Consider the following 14722-nt stretch of genomic DNA (forward strand, 5'->3'; position numbering starts at 1 on the left):
TAAAGTTTACTTTGACTTCAGCAGCGAGCAGGCGCACCGAGGGCTCTCGTGCTCACTTTTCGAGTATAGAATTTTGAAAAAACATCGGTGCAAATGATAAGTCTGTATCATGATGTCTGGTGTTTTCGTGTTTGTTGGTTTGTTTGTAATTTGTTTTATTTTGCGAGTTGGTAATTTTTGCTGCTCCAGCCAGCCAGAGCATCCCCCGCCGCCCCGCCCTTTCCTCCCTGTGCCGCAAGCAGCAGGCGCACCTCGCAAACGGAGGGCGCCCTTACTCCCAGCAAATGGGCGATAGAAAACCAATGCCATTCCCAATATGCGCTGGCATGATGTCGGGGCAGCATGAGAACGAGCCGCGATGCCGCCCCCACCACGATGCCGCCCCGGGCAACCGCCCGTGTCGCCCGTATCTAAAACCGCTACTGCTTGTAGCGTTGCCGTGACGACCGGCTAAACTCAACTTCTGAGTTTTCGAGAGGTCGCAAATGACAAGCCACCGCTTCTGGACGGTTTCCCACACACGCTCTCAAAGTGTGTATGACGTTGTATGCAGCAGCTGGTCAGCTTAGCAAATTGGGGGAAACTGCAAACCTGTGTCACTTGTCATTCGTCTTTTTTAGAAGCAGCAACACCAACACATATACAAAGTAAGGTATCTTAGCACTTAAAGGGGTAAGCTAATAACTACCAAGCTAGTAGGGGTGTAGTTAGTTTGTCTTACTTATTGTACAACCATGATGTGCAATATTTTCATCGGATGCTCTGCAAAGTGATCAAGTGCTGTCATATTTTATTTTAAAGACTAAAATAAGGTAGAGCATGCTCAATATTTTATTCCCCTCAAATTTATTTGCAGTTAAAACAGAAGCAGGTGACAAAACTAAAATAACAAACCGCAAAAACAACAGTGAGATAAAACAAAGGATCAAGCATAGATGTGCTTCACAAAGTTTCCCTGAATGAATAACTTGATATACATGTGGAGGTGCTGTCACTAAAACAAAAAACATGACTTTAGCTTCAGCAGATGAAAGATGGACACAGGCACTTTAGTCAGGATGGAGATGCTAAGCTACAGCAAGTTAATAAGAAATTTTACTCTATCTACAATGAAATAGAAAGTTCACAGAATGAGGCAATACTTTGTACATAAGGACCCGTGTGAGGACATTACTACTTGGTTCACATACTGCATATGTCAAAGAGAAGGGGAACAAGTCGACGTTCCGAAGCTAAAGTATCAAGCCAATCTCTCTCACTTGGGACAGAGAGAAATGAAATGAAGCAAAGTAGTAAGAATGTGGTGTCCAATAGGTGACAGTGATAATATATGCAGATAACCAGAGAAGGACTCCGCTCTTAGTTATAATTTAAACCATAAACAGACTGCACAAGTCTTACAACCTGGAAATGAGTTGGTATGTTTTATTTCCACTTCACTTGCCTTAAAGTCAGTGCATTTTTTGTTTGTTTTTTTTAAATGTATTATCTTATTTATTCTTTTTTAGATGTTCAAAAAAGGTCTGCGGTTAACAGATTTTCATACTTTGTTCAGTAAAGCTTTTCTTGAGTCGTCACCATCGAAGCCTTCATGGTTTCAAATAGCCAGTACGACTCGTCCATCAAACAGCCCGTTCAACAAGTCTTTCATTGGCTTGTAAAAATGTGCAAGGAGGTGACGGCCACCTGAGAATTTCTACGCTCTCACATGCCCCATAACAGCCTAGTGGTGTGACGTTAAATTTATAAGCAACCTTGGTGAGGTTTGTTTATAGCAAGCGAGTCAAACATGGGTCCAACATACCCACTACATGTCAGGTGACAGTTCGATCAATAACAACTCCATTTTTTATCAATAAAACGTACTGCTGAGATACCAGCATGGATCAAAAGCAGTGAACTAAAATACTATTGTTAAAACTGATGGTTCATTAAAACATTGGAACATTTACAGACTTCACATCTTTAGCAGGTCAGCTAATATAATTTATCAGTGGCTCTCAACCACTGCAGGTCAAATTGCGCCATATGTGGCCCTTTAACTACAATGAGTTTAACACCCTTGGTTTGTGTCCTAACATTAGCATTTTACAGCTCGCAACTGCTTATTCTTAAAGCACAAATATGCCATGAATTTTTAAAGATCATCATTCTGTACAATACGTACAGGTATTACAAAATTTTACTCCCCACTGAGCCTACTTCCTGGGATAGTCTGAATCACGTTTTGGCTGAAGGAACCGGGGCAGTACGAACTTCTGGGCTGGCCTACAAAAACAAAAAGGGAATTCTTTTGTTGACATCAAGATCTGCAGCATCACTAAACCTTCCTACATCGGAGTAATTAAGAAGAAATGCCAAAGAAACGTTTTCCTTTATTCCAGGAAATTAAATCCAAAGCATACATACTGTAGCAATATGCTGCAAAGGCTTGCTACTTGAACTCTCACACAAACAGCTCTTCAGGCATATGACTGCCTCACAAGTTAACTAGATCAGGCTCTACTGAGGAAATCTATGCAAGCTATCCTATATGGCATGGACATTATAAATATCAAAGGACCTAGAAACAGAAACATTACTCCAAACATGGGATAAATAAGTACACTACCTGAGAGTAAAAACATCTGAAATGGCTGTTAACTTGAAACTTAACGTCTATGATCACCAGTGTTTACAGAAGCTTTGTGATTTAACTCTAAAGTGGGCTTCTCAACAGCAACTGATTTCTAAGGAAAGACTCTTTCAGTTTCTGTCAAAACTTTGGGATTCATCAAACTTTAAGATAATAGTTTAGGTTACCTAAAAGACCTCAGCCTGCTAATATGAAGGCATTTTTTTTGCCTTCCTCATGTCATTTATGGCCGTGTAGTGGCACCATGACACTCAAGCTCCGATAATAACCGCCAACCCTACCCACAGAGCCACCCTCTTTACTATTCCTGTAGTCTCTCAGATTTCTATGTCATGTCTGATTCAACTTGGCTTATTTTTTGGAGAATTCAGCTGCATCTCAGATTTTGCATCAGCGAAGTAAACTTGTTGACTGACCTGTTTCACAGGGTTTGAATATGATCATAGTTTTTTGTCTTAGAAAAATCCTTCGGTGCATACCCTTGAGGTAAATTTATTTGTCAAAACATACATTAAGATCAAATTTAAGTTCTGGCACCCAGCAGGAGCTTCATGATAGCTGACTGCCTGCTCAAGTTTTACAAATGACGATGGTAAACGTTTATTCTCAGAACCAGGTTGAGGTGTGTGAGTAAAATAAATAACCATAAATACTGGATGATTGGAAACTGACAAGCTAAACGTGGTAAAAGAAATATTTCCAAGGCTGCTTCATTCCTATTCCAACATTATTTAAGTAACATAAGTATCCAGAGCTGATGTGGTTTTCTACAAGCACCTTGAGACCAACTTCATGTCTGTTCAAGTGAGAGTAAACACATCAAACAGGAATTCAGTGAAGGAGTTTTGGGAAACACGGGCCTGGTCTTGGACTCATAGACAGTAGAATCATGTCACTGCTCTGCTATTCTCCACCAACTGATTCTTATAAAAAAAGATGACTTTGGCTTCTTGCACTCAGAGCAGTGACATATCCTTACTGCTGCCTCTAGTCCCTGACCTGTCCTCATTTCTTCTTCTGCACTTCCTGCAGGAGCTTCAAGGCGGCCGAGTTCTTTGGTTCCACTTTCAGCAGACTGTTCAGATCGTCCACGCAGGCTCTGACATCCTGCAGGGGAGAAGGCAAAACGTTTCAGAGATTAAAAATGAAACAATGCTGACAAGGGCGGAGAAACTGAAAGTAAAAACACCTCAGTAGAACTGAGTCAGTGATCAATATCTGCATAAAAACAATCAACACAGTTCAGAACAATGCAATTTAATCCACAGTTGACGTATGTGCTTTCTCACAAGGTAAACTTGAACATTTCTAAAAACAAACCAGCTTGGAACTAATAAGTAAATAATAATGTCTCTTGCCCACTGCCTTATAGTTTGCATATATTTTGCAATTTAGTTTTAAATTTTCATTCATCTGAGAAAACAACTCAATTAGTTTACTTTGAGAAGATCCCCTTGCCATTATTTTGATAGGACCTGAGCATCAACTGAACTTTCTGTCTCATGATTCCCCGTGAACAGTCTGATCAGATTGCTGTTGTTGTGTCAGTCTCGACTGTCATCCTGTGACGGGTCAGGGTCTGATTCCACCACATTGGACTGCATCAGGCAACAGTAGTCCTTGTTCTGTTCTGGAGACCTATTTGGAAGTCTTGAGGCTCACAAACCAGATTCAGAGCAGAACAAGGACGACTGCCTTTGGGTTCAGTCAAAGACCGTAAAGGATGAGGAAGAAGTTGATAACTGTCCCATTACTTTTTGTCACAAAGCATATGTGCTTTATTATTTATTTATATATTCACAAATTCAATCTATTTCTATGGGAAACACTAAACATGGGTAAACAAGTGACACTAATCACATAATGAAGACTCTCTTGTGTTTAAATACACCTCTGTTTAGCTACCATTTAATATTAAAATGGGATTACAGTCACACTTGTGACTGTAATCCCACATGACAAAATAAATGTTCAAACGGATTTTTTTCTAAATTCCATCTCAAAGTAGATCAAGATACAAAACGTCACCCAGCAAAAAAACTAGTCATTTCCTTTAGTACTTTGTGACAATGAAAAAAAATGCCGTCCAAAACGATGAAAAAGCGAGTTCCTCTCTGCGCAACCAGCTGAATGATGTAAAGCCCACAACTAAGACAGGAACAGCTGGTACTAGGTGGTTAGCATTGACTGAGCTTTTAAAAAAAAAAAAAAAAAAAAGTGAACGAGTGACTATTGCTCTAGTCTGGGTAACCGGTAGACAATGCCTTCTTGCTTCTTCTCTATCTGAAATAACTACTATTTTTATTCATGTGTTTAGGTGACCTGATCTTGAACCCAGCTGAGATAGTGCTAGCTATGATCAATGATGTAGTATTGAGATTCATCATCAATCACAATCACAGGAAAAGAAGAACATGAATAACGCAAATACATGATAAATCTTTGTTTATTTTGCACCCCCGCCCCCTCTTTTTGTTTTCTTGCGCTGGCAGGTTATCTGTTACTCAAGGCAATGGAAGAGGAGACACCGATAATTGGATGTCTAGATAAATATCACGTTAAACAATATGAGGTGGAAATGAAGGAGAATCGACTCTCTTCGTGTCTTTTTGACAACTCAAACCTCCAAACACAGACTTGAGCTTTTCACTGCATGTAGCTGTGAGTGCCGAGCTTACTGTCTCCTCTGTGTGTTTTGACTACTAATGAGGAGAGACTGTCAGGGGAAATGCTGGTAATTATCAAGGCAGGAAATGCTTTTTATTTTGTCGCTTAGCTTGAAAACCTGCAGACACTTTTGAAACTAACGTCTGATTGCGCTGTGTGGGAATCAGAAGCTGGAGCACGGTGATGAAGACCCGTGCTCTTACCTTGAGTTCCTTGTGAGCCTGAGCCCTCCTGTAGAGAGCCTTGACATTGTTGCTGTCAATCACCAGCGCCTCGTCACAGTCTCTGATGGCGTCTCTATACTGCTTCACTGACAGGTAGCACAGCGCCCTAATCACACAACACACAGTAAACCACATTTAAAACATCTGGGCGCATCTTTATTTATTTGAAGGTCCAGTCAAACAATAATGTTGCCATGATGTATTAATTATTAATCTAAATTGCTTCACTACATGTATAACACTCTGTGATCAGAGCACTCCAAAATGGATGAATCTGAATTTATATTTATTTTCAGGTTCTTCAAGATTATTCATTTTTTTGTCTAAGCTTTTATTTGACTGACACACCTAAAACTTTACCTTTAAATGCTTTCTAGCCTCTTCATTTGTTCATTTGTTACTGAAATATTTTTAAATGTGAACTCCATTTCAACAACCTCTTTAAATAATATCCAGCTAAAGTGTTTTTTGTTTACTTTTTAATTTATTTTTATCTTAGTCTAGGGCCATCATATGATTCAGACTGATTCTTTACCATTCATTGTCAGAAATCCACATCAAGGATCCTCCAAAGACAATATAACAAGCTAAGGGGCCGAATTCATGTCACAGTGCGGCAGAGAAATAGAGTCCCGGCACTTCTTTAATATTTAATTTTGTGTTTGTTATTGTTTTCTAGTGCTACTGTGTTATGTTTACTCATGTCAAAAAGTCAGGAAAGACTTAAGTGTAAAGTAATATCTGTGTACTGAGCTAATGATTTTAGCATTTTTGTCTAGTCACGCAGAAAAACATGACTCATCTACTGTGCAACAGCAGTTAGTCCATATAAGCTACAGCTTGCAAATTTCCATCAGCCACTAAAAAACAGGCTTAATAGGCAATGGCCATTACACAGAAACTGCCCAACATAGTACAAATACCTCCTGATTAAATAAAGCAACTGAATATTAAAGCAGAGAAAAGTTATCAAAACAAAAATCTTAAAATGTATATTATGAATACCATGTCATCTTTAAAGTTTTCATAGGTATGCAAATCACTTTAACACAGTTTCAACGATATTAAAATCATCCACCTATGTGAACATATTACTATTCTTATATAGTCAGTTTTTTTTATAACTGTCAAAGCTATATTTAGCTAAATCTGTAGAAGTCTTTATTTTATAAACAAACAAAAACACAGGACCAAATAATATATGATGGTTGATATATTCGTTGGAGCAATATTAAATACAACACTGCAGAGACACAGATGCTGATGCTCAAGGCTTACCGGTTGGTGTAGGTGGTGACTTCTGTAGGGTTGTGTTTGAGGCTCTGGTTGTACTTCTCTATGGCCTTCTTGTGCTCTCCTTTCTTCACCAGGGCATTGCCTTCTTCTTTTAAGGTCTGAGCTTTCTTTATCTCTTTATCACTGGGAGCTGAGGAGAAGGTAAGGAAAAGGTGGGGGGCATAAAAAGAGAGTTTGAATATGATAATGTGGCTCCGTCTCTAAGTAACTTTAAAAAAAATCCAATGAATGGTTATGTTTTCATGAAGCTGGTCAACTCTTTGACAAGGAGTTCCTAACAAGGAACTCAGTCAATTCAAATCAATAACATAATTTTAAATAACATAATTTTTCATAAATCTATGTACCAGGTTTTTTTGTTTGCGTTGTGCCATTCTGCTGAGGTGTTGGGCTTGGTTGGGTGACATTGCCTGCAGACTTTTGGGCAAGTTTTTCCTTCACAGACAGAGGAACTGTGGGAATGGGAGGAAGCTTTTCTCTCCATGACGGACCGTCTGTCTCTGTGAGTGCCTTTGTCATCCTGAGAAACAGTATAACAGTGACAAGAATGTGAACAGAGAAGAAGCTGAAAAACAAACTTTTTGTGCTTCTGCCCACAAGTTCAGGTTCTGTTCTTGAACTGTGGAACCAAGGAGTCACACTTTTACTTCAATTAATGGAGCTGGCCAATTAGAGATACTGTGAAGACACTTCTGTGAATGTATTTACAAATACTCATGTGTAGGTCTAATGTCAGGTCTGTGTATTTTCATTATGGTATCATAATCTCTTTCTTGGGGACGGGGATTACAGAACAGTGTTTAAAACCTACAACAGACCAAGAAGATGCATAAACCATCTGTTTTTTCAAACCTAAAACTGATATTTCTGCAAAACTGTAAATTGTAAAGTGTAAACTGGTTAGATTTGTTTATTTGGATCTGGAAAATCAAACTCGGAAACAACTGTGATTGGTCTACTTGGCAGTAATATGCCATACAAACACAATATGTTGATATTGTTCACAGTGCGATTGCAAAGGCACGTATTAAGGTACTGCAGCTATAGAAACTCAGAAATGGTGAATATTATATTGTAATATATAACATATAACCATAAAATATAACCATCACTCAGCTAGCTAACAGACAATATACCTGTTGGTGCCATCGTGAGCTGCTGCTATGTTGCAGTCAATCTGTAGAGCAGTTTTGTAGTCTACGTAAGCTTGCCTATAACGCTCCAGAGCTTCGGAGGGCAGCAGCACGACGAAGCAGAGACTTCACATTGAACTGGGATAACTCCAGAGACCTGAAAGAAAACGTGTTAAAATCCTAATTTAGATAAGATTTTGATAATGAACAGGCTGAAAATGGACGTATCGTCATTAAAAATTTAACAATAAGTTTAATGGACAAAAGTACAGAAGTCCATATACAGCTGTAACAGAACAAAACATTCCTTTTATTTCATGTACTTGAGCGTCTCCCTTATATTACATTACGGGTGACCGTGGCTCAGGGGGTTGGGAAGCGTATCTGTAACCGGAAGGTCGCCGGTTCGATCCCTGGGCTCTCTGTCCTGGTCGTTGTGTCCTTGGGCAAGACACTTTACCCTACCGCCTACTGGTGTTGGCCAGAGGGGCCGATGGCGCGATATGGCAGCCTTGCTTCTGTCAGTCTGCCCCAGGGCAGCTGTGGCTACAACCGTAGCTTGCACACACCAGTGTGTGAGTGCGAGAGTGAATGAATAGTGGCAGCCTTGAAAATAGCCTTGAAAAGCGCTATATAAATCCAATCCATTATTATTATTACCAAAGGTTGGATGTTCTCACACAATCAAACACCCCAAGTAAGAAAATCAGATTTGAGGAAAGAAAGATGCATGAAATCCAAATTGCAACATCACACTCACATATTGCAGTCTTTCACACATTCCCCACAGTTGCCATTCTTCAGGTAGCTGGCTGCACGGTTTGAATACAAAATGGCCAAATCCTCTGGATTCCTTTTACCTTAACAGGAAGAAAACGATGTGTTTAAGAGCAGATCGTCAAACAACAAATAACCCTATTAATCTGAAGACATGTGCAACTGTTAGAAAGAAAACATTCATTAAATGACCAGAAAACACAAATCACACAACACAGCATTGTAATGTTGTCAAGCAAATTGTAAAATATTTTTAAGTCTTAAGTCTCTACTTATTGCAACATGGCATCAATTCTCAAAAACTGCTTTGCTGTTCCCTGATGCTACAATAGCCATGTTTGAAACTGCGACTAACGAGGAAGAAGAGGGATTTGATACAATTTAATGTTGCACTCAATTCTTATAGCATTTTGCCTGTACTGTAATACTAAATACTAATTGCAGTACTAATTGCACTTATGTGTGCAGCTCTGCACACATAAGTGGAGGAAGCAGATAGAGAGACAACCTAGACTGAGTATATTCACTTGGGATGTCAGTGTACACACACTGATTTTCCCCAAAGAGGTTTTAGTCAGAGCCAATAGAAAGGAAGAAGAAAATAAAAGAGCATTGGTTTTACATTCATATGGGTTTCATTTTATTGTTTAAGACCTTTTTTACTAGCTATCTTCTGCTGCTCCCTTATTCACAAGGGGTCACCAGAGCAGGTAGCTTTGCATATTTGTTTTGGCAGAGTTTTATGCCAAAAAACCTTCCTAATATAAACCCACAAGCAAACTGTCTCTTGCCAGCGCAATAGCGCAAACTCTGCAGTATTGCACTATGGAGCCACAGGACAATTTTTTTTGTATGCCAGTTTAAAAAAGAAGAAGAAGAAAATTGTAGGGATGGGAATTAAGAACCAGTAATAGGTTCCCAATAATTCAATTCCTTGGAATTGTTGGTCTGCTTGCCTATCGATCCTGCTTATCTGTGTGCCAGAGGAGGAAAATAGCGGTTCAGTCTACAGCATGTACTTATTTTTATTGCACAAAAGGATGAGAGTGCAAACTACATCCAGCACAGAAACAACTGCATTATGTTGCTAATACAACTTTGGCCCTTTGCAAACATGCTAACACTAAGCTAGCCAAGGACCCAGAGTGATGTTAAAGCTGAGTAAATACCAACCCCTGAACTCAAACCCTGAACTTCAACAGGTAAAAAACAGATGAGCAGTCAGGCTGCAGCCTTCGTTTCCGCTTCTATTTTTATGGAGAAACACAAAAGTAATGTAATGTTTCTACAGTAGAATCATAATCACTGTGAAGTCTCCTTGTGCTAGTTTTCATCTTTGCCTTGTGTTCATAACTGAATACTAAGAGAAAGACTGTATGTGTGTCTGCATTAGGATAGGGATTTTTGTTGAGGAACAGGAATGCGCCAGTAGGTTTATACTGTTAACTGGTAACTATCAGGTCATTTTACAGTAGTGAAATGTTAAAGTAATGAAAGTTATGAGCAAAGAATCTTATAACAAATTACTTCCTCTTGGGAGTAGTGAAGTACTACATTACAAAGTACTGCATTTCTTTTAAGAAAAGTGTTCTGTGTAATATGTTTTTTGAGTAACAACCTCAATACTGATCAACAAAGAGGGGAAATACCTCCAGCATGCACACACATTTGACCACACACATGCAATTAATCTGCATGAATTTAATGTTTTTGGATATGCTGCTTAATGATGGTGGTGAGTCTCAAAGGAGCCAGTGAGAACCGAATGAGAAGACAACATGAACCTCTAATGGAATTGGAACCACTAAATTGATCAATTTCCATCCCTAGGAAAATGCAGATTTATATCAAATAAGGTCACAGGAACATAAAACGTACTTCACACTCATTTCTCAGTGAAGTGTATGCACGCTCAGGTTATAATACTTACTGTTCTTCTCCAGCGCTTTGATTGCCTGGCTGTAGAGATTTGTGGCCTCGCCATATTGGCCTGTCTTGAAACATTCATTGCCAGCTTGTTTCAGCTCAGCCCAGGACTTGGACTTCTGTTTTGGTGGCATGTCTTCTTGCTGGCTCCTACCTAAAATGATACAGTAATGGTTGCTTTATATGTGGATTAAAACATCAGACAATTCAAATGTAACTGAAATGACTCATCAATAAAATACTGGATTTCTATTCATACAAAGGAATAATGTGGACCTCCCCACCTCTGTGCGGTGGCTGAATGAGGCAAGTGTTTCTACAACAATTTTGTAAAGTAAGAAATTGATATATTAGTTGTTACACACAGCTTTGTTTATGTGTCAGTCAAGAGAATCGTGTATCTATATTTTTTGTCAAAGATGCTTCTTCATGTGAGAAAGACTGTGGCAGTGTATATGTAGCTCTGCACACAGAATGTCAGCGATGACTTGTTAAACTATTAGGATCTACCACTACTAACGTTTCTCAATGATTCCCAGACAAGAGTCATAGCACAGCACCCTACAGGGTTTAACTTAATAATAAATTCTCATCACTACAGGTTAAGACAAAACAGCCATATACCATCATTGTTTAAAGATCAGCTTGAAGTTTGTTTTTTTTAATTTTGTTACTGTATTCATCAGTGTTGGCCTGAAACTGACAATTAATCTGAAAAATGTGTGAAATTATTTTATTGAAACAAAATGTCACAACAAGCCATATACTGAAATGTAGTATATACTTGTAGTATATATTTTATCATCACTTCAATATAAAAATTGTACCATAAGCACGCCACGAGACTGCCTGATTAACACTAAATCAGAAGAGTAATTTTAATTACCAACACTATATAGTCACATTCAGATGCAGGCAATTTTAGATAGACTAACAAGAATATGTATCAAATAGCTTTGCTTAGTGCACAGAGGCTTATTTTTGTTTGAGGCCACTGGCAGGGCTGTAAATTAAAGAATTTTCCAAATCTGGAATCAATAAAACATATCTTGTCTAATCTTAAACAAAATTTCAATTAGTTACACTGTACAACAATTAAACAATTAATTAAGTTGAAGTCATTTTTTTCTTGCAGTGGTGCTTTATGTTCTCTTCCACATGCCTTTACTTTTTAACCAATTCATTAATTAACACTGTGTCCACAAAAATGTATAGAGTGAAATCCTGCACCCAGCTCTGACATATAACATATGACATATAACCTGATTATCACATTTACAGTAACAGAGAGTGTCAGAGAATCATAAACCAATAAAAATACTTTCACTTTCAGCTTCTGTAGCCTTACTACAACAACAACAACAATAATAATACTGAGATTTGATGGCAGCTAATAGTTTCCACTCACATATACCACAGGCTTAACTTAAATCAGTTAAACCTCAGGTTAAAAACCCCACACCAAATTAACAAACCTGCTCATCTAACTGTGTGCTAATCTGGTACCTAGCCGCTAACAGTTACACAGTCATATTCTGTTCATGACATTTTCTCCAAACCATTACTTAAATTCTACTGTCAAAAAGAGCCACAACTGAACCTTGTTTCCTCGAGATTTTGCTTAAAAGTCGTCTTACTCCCACTCTTTCTATGCGTTAACTCGCTAGCTAAGTAATGCTAACTCGTGTGGGTTTTGAATGGTGTTTTATGGCAGCTAACATAGCGTAGCATAGCTTTGCTACTATTAGCATGTCTTACCGGCTGCTCAGTCTGAGAGATCACAACGAGGAAGTTCCCCTCTTCACAAACTATCTGTTGCCCTTATGAACGTTGCTAATAATGGCATTACTCAGTGCATGTATGTTGTCCCGGTGGCTGAGACCCACACTCTGCCTGGTAGAGAGTTTAGTACAGGGGGAGGTATATGGAACTTGCCGGCAGTCTCTAGTAACTTCTCAGTTTGCGATATCGGTTTCGCTTCGTTTTAACGCTGTGTTCAAGTACTGTGGTCAGTGTAGGACTTTCACCTGCATGGCGCCCCCTCTGGTGACCATCTGATCAAAGTGTGTTCCAGAGACCAGAAACCACAAATGACTCACTGGTTGAGTTTTCAGCAGTAATCGCCACAATAATTTTAACTTTATAAGATAATACATGCAGATTTTTTTGCTTCAGCTTTTGATCGCGAAGCTATAATAAAGCGCAGCTCGTTTTACTTTCGTGGTGAAAAGTCCTTTGCACTATCCTTTCTGTATCTTGAACGCCTCATGAGATAGGGAGAAGCAGTTGTTCTGTTTCTATTTAGAGAGCAAATTGTGTTTCGACATAAATCTCGCGATGGTACATCGTGTCCTATTTAAATCTAAATGTATTTATTTATTTTTATTTTTGGAATCTAGTTTGACGAGTACAATTTAAATGTACAAACATGAGTTTCTATTAGAGTTAGACCTTGTAAACGGAGTTGAGAAAACATATGCAAAAGAAGTACTTATAGTCTGAAACTCAGGCAAAATGTAAAAAAGAATTTTAAAAAGTTGCTCAGTTTTGAATGTTTACAGTGTGCCTTTGATGTTTGGGCCGGCTGGGGTCTCTGTATGCATGTTTTCTTTGTGCTCAGGATCTTGATCTTAATTCTAGCCAATATAGAAACCATCTGATAGATCACATTAGTCTCAAGACAGCCTCTGCCACCACATTAGATCAATCCCTCTGGGCTCCTTTGATCGGCTCCATCACCTAGCGGGGGTGGGGGATCGTGGTTTGGTCCCGCTTTTGCCATTGTAGTTGATGTGGAGGTTGGGACGGGCTTAGGGCGTCTGGGGAATCCCTAGGGATTATCCCTGGAGGGCTTAACCCAGGGGTTGTAGTCATAACCTGGTTAGTGGCTCTGGTTGCTCTTAGAGGGTGTCCTAAGAGCGATCATGGCTCAAGAGTTGTTGAGTTGTTGTACAAGTTCGCCTTGTAATCGGAAGGTTGCCGGTTCGAGCCCCAGCTTGGACAGTCTCGGTTGTTGTGTCCTTGGGCAAGACACTTCACCCGTTGCCTACTGGTGGTGGTCAGAGGGCCCGGTGGCGCCAGTGTCTGGCAGCTTCGCCTCTGTCAGTGCGCCCCAGGGTGGCTGTGGCTACAATGTAGCTTGCCATCACCAGTGTGGCAGGTGTGGGGGCTTGGGCTAGGGCTCTGGCTGGGCCTTGGGTATAGAGTTTGTTTGGGGAGTGTGGTTGTGTGTACAGTGTCCATGTATGTCTATCCCTACGTTGGGTGAGTGCTGAGTATTTGTATATGTGTGCATGAGGATGGGAATGCATGTTTGTGTCTGTGTGTGCCTGTTTGTTTGTGTCTATATATGTTTGGGTCTTACACTCCACCATTTCTGGGAACTCCCAGACCCTCCAAAGGCCTATCTCCCCTTACCACACTCCCTGCCGGTAACTGATGCCCTCAGGGGTCGGTGCGTTGGTGGTTCTTGGTGTCCGGGGCTGGGCGCTCAGGTATGTACCAGCTCACTCCCGGTGACTACTTGGAACCAAATGGGACAGGCAAAAAAAAAAAAAAGGATCTTGGTCTGTGAGGGCTGGGCTAGGCTCGAGGCAATATATTATATAATCATTCCCCAGGATGGTTTTTATTTTACACATGTAAACTCTGTGATCAGTATGTGCCTCAGTCTTAAAATATTTTAGACAATTCAGAGCAAAGCTAAAATATGCTGTACCAGAGCCAAAAATTTTCAGAAACTGTTACCATGAATTATCAATGACAATATCAAAGGATGGCAAAATTCTTTTTGGTCATTGTGTTTGCTCTTAAGGAAGCATTTAAAATCATTTGAAATTGTACCTCTTTGCTCCTTAATAATCAGTGAGTGACAGTTGTAGTGTGTAAGAACACTCAGGTCTCTCTTGAAAAATACAAATTATTAGTATGACCGAGAGGCCAGAAGCATTAATAAAAACAAAAATGTTAACCATCTTCCAATAAACATTTATTTGTATCGTCATAAAATGTACAAAATCTACAGTGCAAATAAAAACACATGAGTATAGGCCAGTTTACTTCTC

At 39.5% G+C, this 14722-nt stretch overlaps 1 protein-coding gene across 1 annotated transcript; it reads right to left on the reverse strand.

Moving 5' to 3' along the window:
* Window positions 1–829: 829 nt before the first annotated feature.
* Window positions 830–12660, reverse strand: tomm34 (translocase of outer mitochondrial membrane 34). Its single transcript, XM_085158745.1, is given in 9 exon segments — window positions 830–3742; window positions 5506–5632; window positions 6805–6952; window positions 7170–7342; window positions 7959–8053; window positions 8055–8112; window positions 8716–8815; window positions 10663–10812; window positions 12417–12660. Coding segments are annotated over 8 exon segments (933 nt in total). The 5' UTR covers window positions 10793–10812; window positions 12417–12660; the 3' UTR covers window positions 830–3640.
* Window positions 12661–14722: the final 2062 nt, after the last annotated feature.

This window comes from Neolamprologus multifasciatus, chromosome 5, assembly GCF_963576455.1.
Source record: "Neolamprologus multifasciatus chromosome 5, fNeoMul1.2, whole genome shotgun sequence".
Taxonomy (NCBI): Eukaryota; Metazoa; Chordata; class Actinopteri; order Cichliformes; family Cichlidae; genus Neolamprologus; species Neolamprologus multifasciatus.